The 14,827-nt window shown below is 42.6% G+C and overlaps 2 protein-coding genes across 2 annotated transcripts; both read right to left on the reverse strand.

Annotated features, from left to right (window-relative positions):
• Positions 1–572: 572 nt before the first annotated feature.
• On the reverse strand, positions 573–5,776 carry LOC134619301 (leucine rich adaptor protein 1-like). Its single transcript, XM_063465066.1, has 2 exons — positions 5,376–5,776; positions 573–1,930 (listed from the first exon to the last, which is right to left on the reverse strand). The coding sequence occupies exons 1-2, from the start codon at positions 5,580–5,582 to the stop codon at positions 1,541–1,543; spliced, it is 597 nt and encodes a 198-aa protein (XP_063321136.1). The 5' UTR covers positions 5,583–5,776; the 3' UTR covers positions 573–1,540.
• A 1,576-nt stretch (positions 5,777–7,352) lies between these two features.
• On the reverse strand, positions 7,353–11,849 carry LOC134624903 (5,6-dihydroxyindole-2-carboxylic acid oxidase-like). Its single transcript, XM_063470045.1, has 7 exons — positions 11,286–11,849; positions 10,836–11,158; positions 9,211–9,415; positions 8,923–9,090; positions 8,648–8,827; positions 8,411–8,557; positions 7,353–8,323 (listed from the first exon to the last, which is right to left on the reverse strand). Exons 1-7 carry the CDS (start codon positions 11,638–11,640, stop codon positions 8,136–8,138), a joined length of 1,566 nt encoding a protein of 521 aa, XP_063326115.1. The 5' UTR covers positions 11,641–11,849; the 3' UTR covers positions 7,353–8,135.
• Positions 11,850–14,827: the final 2,978 nt, after the last annotated feature.

Here is a 14,827-nt window from a genome sequence, read left to right on the forward strand (position 1 = left end):
TTCCACCCAGATGACAGATACTCGTGAGTTTCTGGCAGCATGATTTGTCATCTTTAATAACGCTAGTTTATGCCAGCCAAAGAAAACGACTCCAAACACTCCTCCTTTGTTAACAGCCTGGGTATTTTAAAGGCTACAAATAAACAGCTATTTGCCCAATTTAGAAGCATCTTCGTGTTTTTAACAATGTGAATTAACAAGGGTAATTTTCCACGGCACATTACACGGGGCACCGCGGAGTCTGACCTCATTATTAAGAGATTATTCTCAACTTCAATCAGCTAAAAAGGAGAGCACTGTGAGGTTCACGTTCCATCTCATTTGGACCCAAAAATGAGGTTTGTTTCTAAAAACGGGACGCTTACCTAAAGGTTCAGAATGTGTCATGCTTAGAAGTTTCTTTGCTTAAAGAAAAAACAAAACAACTTAGCACAATGAGAGCAGGAAGAAAAATCACAATATATTATTTCATTTTCCACAACAGATCATTCAAAATCAAATAAAAAAAACAACAAAAAACATTTTTGCTTTAAAAAGCAGGCAAATACAAATGTCAGACACGTCAACACAGGAGCTTTAAAGCTAAAAATAACACATTTATGTACAGCGGTGTATCGCTCTCGTTAAACCGTTCTTTAACAACAGTGAATTTAAAATCTGCCCACAGAGCAAAACACGTGTCTCACATATGTCCACCATTTATAAACCTCCCATCTGCTGTTAAAGCAGGGCCTAAATTATCTATGAGACAATCAAACTGCTTTGGTTTTCAGTCAAGAATCTGAGCTTTAAGTGTGCAACGAATCTCTTGTGTTTAAGGCTACACGCTTTAACTACTACTACTGCTGAGCAGAGTTTGACTTGGGAACTCCTGTCGGTAAAAAAACCAAAACAATAAAAAGCAGAACTAAAAGTTTCACACATACAGCAGTGGAGCTCAGGATTTGGCATGGAAGCAAAGTGCACTTGCTGTGACACTTAGACTAATTACTTTGCCACTTGAAACTGTTTTGCCTCGAGAATCGCTCAGCATGAAATGTCCAATTTTCCAAATGGCTGCTAAATCCCAATCTAGTCCGTTTCTCGGATCAGCTGATTGTGGTTGACCTGACGCAAACTCAGAGTCGGGTTTTCCACAGATGGTGAGGAAAATCGGCTGTTCAGTTGATGTTTCTACTTTTTCCACACCCACCTTCGAAAATACTTTTAGGCTAAAAAGTGTGACAGATACACCCAGTGAGGTATTGGATAGCTGAAAACAACTATAACTTTGAATCATAATAAAACACCCTTTCAATTAACCTGCGTTTAAAGTGTTAAGACATGAATGTTAAGCATGAACGGTTTGAAGAGGCGCGTCGTTTCGACAGAGTCAGGAAAGTAAAACGTAACATTAGTCATCAGGTAAGACTTGCTAACATCTCGCTACAATTTGAGGAAAAAAATAGCATTTTGTTTTAAAAGTGAAGAATACTTTTGGAAACCATTCTTCACAAATTACAGTAGACCCTCTGTAATCGCCACATTTAGCTTATCATTATTATCCAAAGCAGTAGTATTCATCCGACTCCACCCTGAGTTTCAAAGGCGATTTGGCAAAGGCGTCGCCGTCGATCACCGTTTTATCCACAAAACAATCAAGGTCCGTAGGCGAGGGTTCATCCGGGAGGTCCTCTGCTAGTGTGTCCAGGTAACTACCCACAGAAAGACCATCCAGGCCGTCACTGTTACCATCATTCAAACTATTGAAGCTTCCTCGCAGCGAGGCGCCGTCCTGGCTGTCCGACAGGCTGTATAAGCTGCCGGTCAGGCTGCCGTCATGGCTGGCGACGCTGCCTTTGTCATCTATCATCCAGCGGATGGACTCGATGCCCTCGTTGATGGACATAAGCTGCTGCATGAGCTTTACATCAATGGCTCGCAGATTTGCCTGTATTGTGGAGAAAAATAAACATTCAAGTAAGGTCACTGCATTTTCCATTTCAGGAAATATGGTTAACAGATCATTCTGTCTGTTCTCTAAATACATGGCTAATGTAAGCTGCGGGTAGGTTTAACTTAAACGAGGGAAAGAAAAATTAACCTCCCAACACCTTGTAATATTAGACCCTGTCACACATGCCTAGAGACCGGTTGACGATCTCCAATTGGGTTGTGTGGGATTGCTGGAAGTTGATGTCATTTGCAAGCTCAAATTAGTTGTAACAAGGTATAGAGGGCTGCATGAAAAACCATCCTGTGATTACTCTGGCCACTAGCAGATTGCAGTGACCACTGTAGTTTGTATGAAAAACTTCAACTTGTCTACAAACACTTGCAAAATGTGCCTCACCAATGTTCCGTTTTTTGTTTTACTACCACTTGGAGGGTATTTGGTAGCTGTTGGCAGACATGTTGGCATTTTCCATACAAACTACAGACAATCTGCTAGTGACCGAAGCAATCACAAAAAGGTTTTTGATGTAGGACCCTCTTTAGTACCGATTTCACCCAGCAACTCTCAGCAACGACTTGACAACTGGTTGGGGAATACAGGAGGTCATCCAGGCCTCTGTAACTTACCTACTTATATTTTACTAGTAACTGATTTAATCTTTTTTAAAGACATTGTTTGTCTTAGTTCAAGTACTTCTGTTACTAAAAGGAAGAAGTTCCCTTTTTAAATATGTCACTAGTGTTTAGAGCCTTTGTTTGAAACGGCATAAACAGTTACCAGCTGATCTGACCAAAGTCAGGTAAATGAGTTATCCATTACTTGTCGTGACAACAAAACAAGACTATTTTTAAACCGCACGGTCATATCATCTTAGTGAGGATTCATAAATAACTACACATGATAAATGTCTGAGAAATCAGTTTACATTTCACGTGCCCGACAGATCAGATTTTTAAATCAGCAGATATCGGCATTGGTCATAAAAATCTCAGTTGGGTTCTAGCAGTCTTGCTCTTTGCTCAGCTTGAGACAAAGAGTTGTGTGGGCTGACTTAAAATGACACTGGCAAAGTCTTATCATGCTTCTGACTTCACATACCAAATTCTTTTCTACCCAGCCAGTATATTCTTCTTCTACTGTGTGACTTGTCTGTTGGTCCCACTATTTTCTCATTATCTACAGAGCAAAGATGGTATTCCAGATTCAACTGTCTGACTGTTCTGAGCACACTGCAGGGGAGCTTGTAGAGTATTTTATTTAGTTGTAATTGCCTAACAGTTATGCATTCAAAACAGCAAACATAGTAGTGAAAAGTGTACTTTTTAGCATTTATTATGAAAGAACTGGAGCAAATGACCCAGCAATTACGTAACCTGTAACAGCCACATGAGCAACACCAGCACCCTATTTAAATCTGTAGATAAACAGACAGGTATGAGTTATGCCAGATTTAGACTTCTGAGGAAAATCGAAGTCGTAACTGGAAACTCCTTTTAACCTCATGTTGTAACCTTCCAGGTAACCTGAAGGGACCTCCTGAGAAATGTAACTACATGTCCGGTCAACACAGATCACAATGAGTCCGACTGGTCTGGAAGATTATGGCGTAGATTTTGCGCTGAAGCGTAATTCAGGCATTAGACTACTTCTTGCCAGTAGCTGTGGCGTGACAATTTAAAGACGGAGTCAAAGTGCACTAACAGTGTAAGAAACAGAGCTCATAAGTAAAATGGAAGCCATGAAACAACTAAAAACCAGCAGCGTCAGTATTGCTACTGTAAGCATCAAGGTTCAAGGATCATTCTTGGTCTCAGAAATAGTACTCTCCCCCACAGATAAATTAGCCAGAGAAAACACAATCTACTCCAGTCATTGTTGGGTCATGTGACACCGGAAAAACGACTTGTACGCGTGTCAAATCACAGCCAAGAGACAGTTTTTATTTAGGTTAATGGATGAACGATGCCTACTTTACACAGTATGGCCATTGACTAAACTTCCTGCCCTGACAAACCATGCTATTGAGGGTGGATGGAAGTGCCTATGGAGTCATTCAAAAGGGATTCCCCCTGTGTCTACTTGGTGACAAACGCCCGGTCTGAATGAAAAATGGTAAATGGGCAGCTGCAACATCCTGCCACAGTGAAAACACTCTGAGGCAGATGAAGGCAGACAGGGTTGGTAGACTGTTCCAGACAGCTGCTTTGACACAACAGCCTTTCTTTAGAGTGGATTTGTAACCACCCTTCATTTGGCTCACATTGCTGCCGGTGTGTTTGTTTTGCAAGTATAACCACCTGCTTTATGCACAAACACACACACAGAAGCTCAGCAGATGGAGTTGCACCAGAATTATAGGCCAAGCAGCTATGTTGTGTTAATAGGATGGCACCACTGGGTCTCTATCACAAAATGAATATCACAAACACAATTAGTGCAGCACAGTTTCTGTCTGCGCTGGATGCAAAACATGATTTGTGATACAAAACCCAAAACAGACCTGGTGGGACTGCCGTTCACAGTTAATTTGCTCCTTTGATAAGCCTTTGATTAGTTCGGGCTCGCAAATAATGCAAAAGAAAAGCTAAATGCTACTTTCTTGGCACAAACTTGTGAGTGTGCATGCAGGAAGTGGTCTGATTGGATTAGTGGCTGAAATGAGAGACCAGTCACAGTTGGGATTACACTCAGTTCATTTAAAATAAATTAATTTACTATACTTTTTTCTTTTACAGGATGCTTGCATAACAAAATAACTGCCAGCAAAAAGGTGTCATTTAAGTCTAAAAAAGCCAATTACAGATCTACTATTGTCCTTACAGTAATCTGTAATAAACTAATCCTATCAGAGCGAGATCTGTGGCAGCGGGTCAGTCTGCTGGCTATGACACAGCCCTGCTAGACTGCAAAACCCGGCCAACTACACCATCTGCTCGGGACTCCTAATACCAGTCTTGACCTTTTTAAAATGGTGCTTTGCTGCGACTCTGTCGGAGTTTGAGACTAGCAGGACATTCCAGGGACATTTGAGAACAATTTGAGTGATCGCAGATAACTATGCAAGCATGGGGAGATAATTACAGCTGCGCAACTGCAGTGGTCTGGATCATACGACAGGAGGGGGGCGAGCGCCCTGAGGTGACGGGAGTTCACAAACAGTCCTCTGCCCGCAGCACAGTGTGAACGGCTCTCACCTGCCCCCGTGACAGTCGTTCACAGTTAATGGTTATACCTGGAGCTCAGGTAATGCTATTGTGTCTAGGTAAGGTCCTTGAACGCAACAGAAGAAACAGGACCACCCTGGCAGTAAACAACGATGCCACCACATTTATCTGAAAGTAATTATTAAAATATTACTTAAAACACCTGAAATTAAGCTTTAAAGAGAAGACTATTAAACTGTTTGCAAGCTACTATAGAGCTCAGACAATACACTCACCATCTCCTGTTTGAGAAACAACATTTTGCTTTCCAGTCTTTTTATGTCCGCAGAGTTAGCGCAACATTTGCAGTTCCCTGAATGCGGCGCTGCGGACTTGTCGTGTTTCCCTCCGGCGAGAGAGCGAAAGAGACTGTCAGGAACTTTTCGGCCCAACTTCGTCTCTATGTCCTTCAAGTCTCGCATGACGTTGTTGTCCTCCTCCATCGCGGGGTGTCACACACGCAGTCAGGACAGTTATCTGCGACCACGGAGGTTATATTCCCACAGCCTAGCGGGCTGTTCGCGCGAGCTTTAATCAGAGAGGAGTGGAGTCAAAGTATGCTAATAAAAGTTTTAAGGCGCGCGCTCATCGCAGCTTCTCTCCGTCACAGCGCGGAGTGATGTGACGCTAAACGCACCGCTGCCACAGCAACAGACCTCCCATTTAAGCTCGTGAATGGACAGTTTGACTACAACGCGCTCTCCGCGGACCCTCCCATTGGGGGAGCTTCCTCTGAAACCAGACACCCGACAGGTGAGACGAGAGAGCGAGAGAGAAAAAAGCAGAGGTGTTTCCAGGATATTATTTTTCAAATGCGGTGGCAAAAGCCCACAAAGAAAATAAGCATGACTGTTTAAAATTTTATTATGAATAACTTTTTGCAAAGTCTTATATTTCTCTTTATTTTCTCACCTCGTGACCCCCCTGGACAAGCTAAGCTCGTGTTGTCAAGGGAAACTAGTCACAGTCAACTGGTGCTTACAGAGTCCTATAAGTGTAATAAAAGACAGTTGCTAGAAGTGATAAATGAAGTTGTAACAGGGGCGTGTCCAGAGGGGTGGAGGGCATGGTTACTGGCCCCCCTGAAAATATAATGCCTCTTTTCGTTAGCGACTACTCAGCTTGAGTCTGCTCTGCTTGGTTTTGGTCATTTTCCATTACAATTGAGTACCACCTCAATGTGTATGGGGGTCGTTATAGCATTGTGGCCTCAAGTTCTGTGATATCATATGTATGCGACACAAACACAACAGTGTAGGATGCTGAGGCGATGGTATACCTGCTGCTCGGTGTAAAGGTTTTTGTCAGACACAGGGACGACACACACACACAACACCATGCCAGATTACTGTTAGGCTGCTCCCTTGTCACGAGGGCTCACTACAACAAGTAGGTCCATGTTGTACCCCTCGTGACATGTTTGATTTGTCAGACTTCCTGACCCAACAACAAAGGAGAGTTGTGTCTTTGTGGAGACTTTAAGCATTAAGTATATTTTAATGCTAAAACCTTTGTAATATTAGGACACTTATTAGGATTAGTGGCTCCATAGTACAGGGGTTTACACACTTGGCTAACAAGCAAAAAGATCCCTGGTGTCACCCAAGGCCTCTGGGGCTGTTATCAAGAAGGCCATCTGTTGTAAAAACTAAACATCCTTTGTGAATAATGAAGCAGCTGAAGCTAACTTCTTCTAGGTTTTTCTTGAGTAAAGAGTTTAAATACTTCTCTGCATAGATTCTCAGTCATCCAGGTCATGGTAGTCTAAGGAGCCTGGAAAGAAAGCGTCTGGAATTACTTAAGTTTCATGACATTTCAAGACGTTTCACAAAAAGTCTAAACATTTGTTTCACTGCTTTGCAAAAAACTCAATGCAAACAGTGTTTAACCTCGTGGGCAGTGCCACTTATCGCGTAACACCATCTGCACGAGGGCGCAGGGCAGCAAATGAGCCTGAAATCCATGCCCACTGCTATCTATCCCAATTATCTACACTGTATTTGTTCCACATCAAATTCTGTGATTTTCCCGTGGGCCTGCATTGTTCACACCCTTAAGTAGCATAAATGATTCCCAGATGCCAAACTATTTAATGTAAAGCCCCTAAGTTCAACAGAATTATTTATGTAAAAATATAGTATAAATTACATTTTTCAACTATTGTATGAAAAATGTGTTTCAGCTAAAAAGACAGAAAATAAAGACTCTTGACACTCTTTTACATTTGATGTAAATCACCACTCTGCTTTATTTTCCTTCTATTTCTTCATTTATTAGCAACATTTCAAGTCAGGTGAAACAGTAACTTAACACATCATAAAAAAGCATATCTCTCTATTGAACGCACAGTAGGTCCTTCAGAGTTCTAGAAATTGAACTACAGCACCCCCTTGTGGGTAATATGGCTTAATTGCATGGGCACTTTGATGAAATATACCTTTTCTGGTATTGTGCAGCTAAACCAAGCCAACCTAAGAAGTCAGATAAACTCAGGGGATGATGTAGAGTATGCAGTTAGTAAAACGATAGTCATGTTCAAGAAGTATTACTTCCTTCATTACTTTAAGTGGATGTAAAACGCTCACTGGCACATTCCTTTCAGGTGTGCCCCTTTTTTGTTAAGTGAATCAGCAAACACTGAACTTAGAAGTCAGCTGATCTTGATATGTAATTCCTGATGTAAGGCCTTTTTTTTAACCACTGATCAAATTCAGGGTCCTGGAGGGGTGACGCTGGGCAGAGATGGGGTGAAAGTCTATTTCAGGGCCTTCTCATTATAAAAAGTCTTCAGTAAGTAGGAAATGTAAAAGTCAATATTTACATCTGCACTATTTGTAAATATAGACGCACAAATGCAGCAACAAAAGAGATGATTTTATGTTCTAGTGAGAACAGATTCAGACTTTAACAAACGACACAAGCGTGTCACTGTGAGACAAAGAGGCGCTTTAAAGTGGGGCTTGTGTGTGTGTGTGTGTGTGAGAGAGAGATTGAGTTTATACAACAGATTGGCTTTTCTCATCATCGTAGCGCTGGTACTGATCCCCGAGCAGAGGCTGGTGGCCCTCCTTCCTGTGAGACCGGGCACGCACAGCGCACGTGGTGAGAGCGAAAACGACTGCGACGACCACAAGGGCAGCAACTATGGCCATGGTTATGATTTCGCTCAGGGTGAAATTTTCACCTGGAAAGGCAGGAGTAAACAATGATTACAGGTCATCTGAGCATTTCTCTGAAGGCGAGATTAAAGGCGTGTGGGTCAAATGTGTACCTGGCCATTCGGCTTCGTAAGAGTAACCGAGGTTTTCAGGGGCGGTCACAAACATCTCCGAGTTGGTCACGGGAGGCCAGAAGGGCACCATGTTGTAGCGCCTGTTGTGACCGATGGGAGCATTTTGTTCTGGGTACACAGCCGTATCTGTCGGGAAGCACTTTAAATTAGCACAAAAGCTCACCGCGCCATTAACAAGGACAATACGTTTTTTAAAAACAGATGCTACTGAAAGACCTGGGCTGTGCCTCCTCAACCATTCATCAAATATCGCGTCGGTAAAGGTGTGGAGCAGGACGAAGATGGGGTCGTTCGGGGAGAGGTGAGTCTGTCCTCCTGTCCCGTTCAGGAACAAATGAGCCAGGTTGTGGAGGCTCCTCACTATAGGGTCATAGTTCCCCTTGGGGGCGCTGTAGCCTGCCAAAATAGCACGAAAGGGCACGAAAAGCTGTGTATGTGAACGCAAAAGAGTTGTATGACGGACAGACAGAAATATCTTTGTGCTCGCTCACCTTCAATGGTGTTCCTGAAGCTTTCAGAGGAGGTGGAGTAAAATGGCGGCGTGTCAAAAGTGTTGACCTGCAGGCAGTCTGCCACATCCTGGGGCTCCGGGAGACGCTGGACCATAGGCCTGTTCACATTTCCTGCCGGGTTTCTTCTAATGGGAGAAGACTCGGTGCCTGGAGGGAGGGAGGGAAAGGAAAACAACCTGGATATTATCGTATTTTCATAAAGAACCCCAAAAAAACAACAACAAAAAAAACACAGATCACTGCAACATCACCAGTCTCCAGCCTCACTGTTGCAGATGGTTCCCAGCGTGTCGTAGTCCTCCACGCTCTCACAGACGACTCTCCACTGGGAGAAGATGGAGTTAGGACTCAGAGAATTCATGTCAAAATTGCTCCTGGCTCCCATCAGGTCATCTGTGCAGATGTCACATGCGTTTCCCCCGATAGCAAAGTTCCAGTAGGGCAGGGCGAAGGAGGGGTTTTGCAGCATGTCCTGGGTATTGAGTATGAATAAAATCAAAGCATGGCTGGGTTAGAGTGTGTCGCCTTGGATAAGGATGTATTTGACTGTGATGCAAACCAAATGCATTCAGTCTGAAGAGTCGGTATTGCAATCTTTCTGATTTGATTTAAAGTTTAGTTTATTTTTAATAAATTGTGCTAAAAAAGAAAGCTCTAGTGGAAGTCTTTTTAATCTCTTTAGTTATGTAGAATGTCTATATGAAGACAGAAGTCGGGGGGATGCATACGGTGCTATAAAGTCACGATGGATTCAGAAATGATGAAACTTTGTGAAAAGAAGTTGCAGTGCAGCGCTCTTGCTCTGCTTCCGACTTATTTCATGACTTCCCAATGCAAAACCTCGTAGTTTAAGATAAGGCGTAAAGGTAAAGAAAATGTTTCAATAGAGGATTTATAGGGGCAAAATATTCATGAATCTCAAAGGAACATAGTCTGTCTGCTTGGCTGTGAATTATTCCCTCCTTCAATTCTTCTTCTCTGGTGGTTTATCAAAGGAAAACTTACCAAATCCCACTCTTAAAGTCTATGCTTGCTGATATGAAACCAGTCAGGTAAAAGAGTGAGTTCAAGATAGAAAACCCCCCCACCAAACTATTAAAATCCAGGCATTCTTACCTATATGATTTAAATGCAGCAGGACAAGAAGCAGAGACAGTTCATTCTAATTCTTACTGGAGAAAAAAAGAGCTTTCCCTCAAACTTCACCAGTGTGACAGATTTGAGGAAGAAAAAAGAACAACAAAAAACAAGGCACTAATTAGGGATCCCAATTTAAACCAGAAACTTGCTCAGGATAAGGAAGGAGCTTCTCTGCAGGAGTCCAACACTGACAGGGTTCAAACCCACACAGCACACACAGCAGCCTCATTCTCTGCTCTTAATTGTGACCCGACGGATGGATGCAACACCGACCCTGGAGCGGATTATTAACATTCTCCACGCGTCACTTTGGTGATCGTTAAAGTCTAATAACGCCTCTTCAACAAAGCTGTGAACGTGCTGTTTTCTCCAAATGGATGGTGTGCAGACCGAATCCAATCTCTAATTTGAAGTGGTTAAAGTCACATTTTGCGCGCTGCTCGCTTATTAAGGTGTGACATTGCTTCGTCAATTATGATTTCTTCGCCATTACAGTTTGCGGGGAAGCGCATTAGACAAAACAAACAAGCGGGCAGGGAAGGGTGGGGTGGTGGGAGGCAAGAAGGACATTTGTCGGTGTTGAACTGGTAAATTAAAGATGTCGATAAAAAATTAAGTGATGATTAGCGACTCTCAGGCAACATAATCAGTTCGTTTTTTTTTTTCTTCAAATTTGAGTTAAAAAGACCCTAATGACATCCGTAACACTACAGTGTACGCTGTTATAGATCTAATTATCTGCACTATCTCACCTGCATGTCTCGCTCCAGCTGGAGCAGGTGGTACCTGTGCCAGGTCAGGAAACCGGGGCCCTCGTGCGAAAAATCCACGCCCCCAAAACTGGCCTGCCCCGCTCCCAGGAAGGTCTTGCTGACGGAGTAATAGTGGGACCAAACGAAGTAATTGTAGATGGTGACATTTTCAAACTGCGTGGTGTTCCCGTCAGGGCCAAAGATGCCCGGATAGTGCCGCGTTGCGATCACCAGATCGGGGTGCACCGTGCGCTTGGCCTGGTCCAAGGCGTTCACGAACGCGCGCTTTTCCTCCGCGCTGAGCTGCATCACGTTTCTTCTCACTGGAGGATTATGGCATTGGAGGAAAAAAAAATATTAGCTCAACCGATCACACGCTGATTGGAAATCAGTTTTTAATACCCGAGATGCGCGTAATTGGTACATTTTTAGCAGCTTTTTTGCACTTACCAACAGGAACTCTTTGGTCACAGTTGGGCCCGGTCAATCCGTGTTTACAGCGGCCGCAGTTATGACCACTGAAGTTTCCGTTACACTGACAGGTACGGCTGAAAAAACGGATGGGCCATCGTTCCCGATCATCCCGTCCGTCGTGCGGGTACTGAGGCCCATGCGGCTGTGTGTCCACCGCCACCGGCACACACTGTCCACGCCCGGTGCTGGAGCCACACGGGTCATTAGGCAATCCAGAGGGCGACGGGCAGCACTGTCCACTCCTGAGACCCTCTGGAGTCACACACTCTCTGGGGAACTGAGCGCTCACAACCACCGCGCCCACAATCACCAAAAAGCAGAACTGCCACATTATCCAAAAAAGAAAAGTCGCTGCCAAAGTTTTACGCACGGCTGGTTTCGAGTCTGTTTTTACTGACTGACTTCGAGTACAAACCTGAACTAATTATTTTCCCCTAAAATACACTTGCATCACTTCACATCAGAAGTTATTTCTTCTCTGCCAAATGAGTGGGTGTAAACCTCCACCTTCCATGCACCCACGCAAGACTCCACTTCTGTTTCCCCCCCAAAACCACTGAACCAACGACCTTAAATACCGGATTAGCGCATGACTACCCGGATTTACTGACTCCCGCGTGATCCCATCACATAACATCATATTTCCTACTAGGGATGGAGAAGGTAGTGTGATCCGGTCATGCACAGTTTTATTCCTCTAAAAAAAGTCCCTGGATGTCTACAGTCGACCGAATAAACACAGCATTAAATGTAAGAAAGTCCAATTAATAGCCGACTCTAAGAAACACAAATTATGATAAATGACTACTTCCACACACACAGTGTAACGTCTCAGTGCGCTTTTATGAGCACTGTATGAAAATTAATTAGCTATGAAGTAATAGTTCCCCCCTCACAAATCCTTTAGCAAAGGAATAGATGTTTGGAGAGTTAAAATAATAATAAAAAAAAGATTTTCAGCATGTTGAAGAAATTCTGGTGTGACACTAGAATTTAATCTTGCCTTAGAGGTTTGCTAAAGTGATCATATTTCAGGTCATTTGACTTCTCAGGAAGGCCCCTCCACCCTCCCTCTCCACCTCCTTCTTTCCCCAAACCTGAGCCTGATTTTACTGTCCAGAGCATGTGAGACTTGAAAGCACGAACAGCATTTATCCCACCAGAAAAAGTCTTTGAGAAATGCAAAAATGTCTCTGTGTTTTAAATCAGAATAAATAACAGCAACAGGTTCATATTTCCATGCACTTCATGCATGGAAATTTAAAATCTGAATTCAAAACAGGTCAATAAATACTTTGCTGGTTTAATCAGCCTTTTAAATGCCGTCGACTACTACAGTGCAACCCTGCCTTTGAAACACACCACTGTCTCTTGCTGGTTTATTTTTGCCTTGCAGTAAGCTCAGCGTGATAGATTGTTATAACTTGCCTACAAGGAAATTTGTCGTCGCAGTCAGAGCTTACACAGAAACACACAGTGTTTGTTGAGGGCTCGTACTGCACGCAGCACAAACCTAAAGCACACTCTTCTCCATCTGAAAGTCCCTTATCTCCAGCCCCTCCGGCAGTAATGTGACGTGGGGAATGAGGTGATCAGTGTCATGAGAACTAGCTGTGTGATGTCAGACCGGAGAGACTGCATGTAGGAAGGTTTTTGAGGTAATAATGGTGGCAAGTCTGGTTGTTGGAGATAAAGAAGTTATAATGATGTGTCATGCAGGGAGGGGAAACCAAAGATGTGGCCTGGGGAGGTCACATCACACAATAATGTCATCTGGGTGCCCCCACACAACCAGTGCTGAAGCTGGTTCTGCTGGCTGAAGTGCTGTACCTCCCATGCAGACACAGTACTTATCAGCGATTAATAAAGGGCAACCTCAGGAATTCTTCTTTTTTTTTTTGTTAGTCAACTGTGTGTTATGTAGACAAGGTTATTATATTTCGAATATATCCAAAATCTCTGCAAAAGTCTCGAAGAAATTCTCAGGACTACAAAAACTTCATAGTGCAAGATGTAATCAGTAAGCAGTTTCTCAGCATGCCCGTTATAAAAGACCATAAAAATTAAGAATGTATGAATTTTACAATCCCAGAGAAGCAGAAGGTGGGACATCATGTTGTCTCATCAGGAGTAAATTCAGGCACAGCAGGAGGGAAAGCTGTATACCTGTCACACACAAGGACCTTCTGTTTCCAACTAACTTTAAGGAATTATTTAATATTCTTCAACACGGAGTACAACACACTCCTAAAGATGGCCGTGATTTAAAAACATAGATACGGCATGTTTCCTAGCAAGCCTCCCAAACGTTTAACAGCTTGGACGTGTGACCATGTGATGAATCTTTCAACCACCAAAGACTGGGCAGAGAGAGAGAGAAAAACATGTTTTCCTGCAGCTCTAACTTAAATTCACTTCTAAAGAATGAGTTACAGCTCACATCACAACAAAGACTGGATGTAAGCCTTCATAACAAACCATTCACATGACACCGTGGCTTCTTTTCTACATTTGTTTATGATAAATGTGTATCTTTTTATTTTAACTGTATTTTTCTTTTATGTTGATACTGTTGATTGACAGTGAACATCTGTGGTTAAGCTAAGTGACAAAAGAAGCAAAGATGTCTGCTTGTGCTTGCTTAATAAATTCTGGCAGGACTGATCAGGCGAACAGCAGCGTGTTTCCTCTGCTCATTATTTCTCCTGTTTTACAGAACGCTAATCTGTCTTCATGCCCACTGTAACGGGGCCCGTTACACTTGATGCCATGAGAATCCAAACAGTGCTGAGAGTCTGAATTTGAATTAAATCTTCAGGACTTATTTTCCTGTTACGTCAGTTCAAAAGTCACATTTTTGAGAATAGCCACTGAATGATAAACAGATTCGCTATTGGTCCGATGTGACTTCTGTGGATTTATCTTCAAAGGCTCACATATAAAGAGACCATAATTCTTTGTGCAGCTTTGAATTCCTTTGTGTAACAACAGTTAGAAGGTCTCCAATGCCATCCCCCTAACTAGCAACCTTCAGAAAGATGCTGACACACATACAAGAAGTATCCAGACTTCTTCTGTTTGCTCAGTTTTCAAAACTTTAAACGACTTTCTTCTTTTAAATACGATTCTGATCTCACCACATTATTTATCAGCTGCATTTGAGGTGAAGGTTACTGTTAATTGTCATTCATTAATCATCTGCAACTCTTGTTTTACGTGTAGTTACGGCATTTATCATGTTTATTTTGTGCCTTTGCTTGTGTTATTTCTAATAATACAAGTTTTATACGTATAAAGATATTACATATAAGATAACTCAGTCCTTGTATTAGATGACATGTTACCTAATTTTCAGTTAAAATCTCTCTCAAAGTTACTAATAACTATCTATAACTATTTTGCTAACTCTCACCATCAGACTGTGTTATTGGGTAGTGGTCTAACTGGTTATGCTTACTAACTCTGATTCATGCTATTTTCCCCTATAATTGTTCCCTCCACATCATTTTTATCTTTGT

The sequence above is a fragment of the Pelmatolapia mariae genome, linkage group LG3_W, assembly GCF_036321145.2.
Source record: "Pelmatolapia mariae isolate MD_Pm_ZW linkage group LG3_W, Pm_UMD_F_2, whole genome shotgun sequence".
NCBI lineage: Eukaryota > Metazoa > Chordata > Actinopteri > Cichliformes > Cichlidae > Pelmatolapia > Pelmatolapia mariae.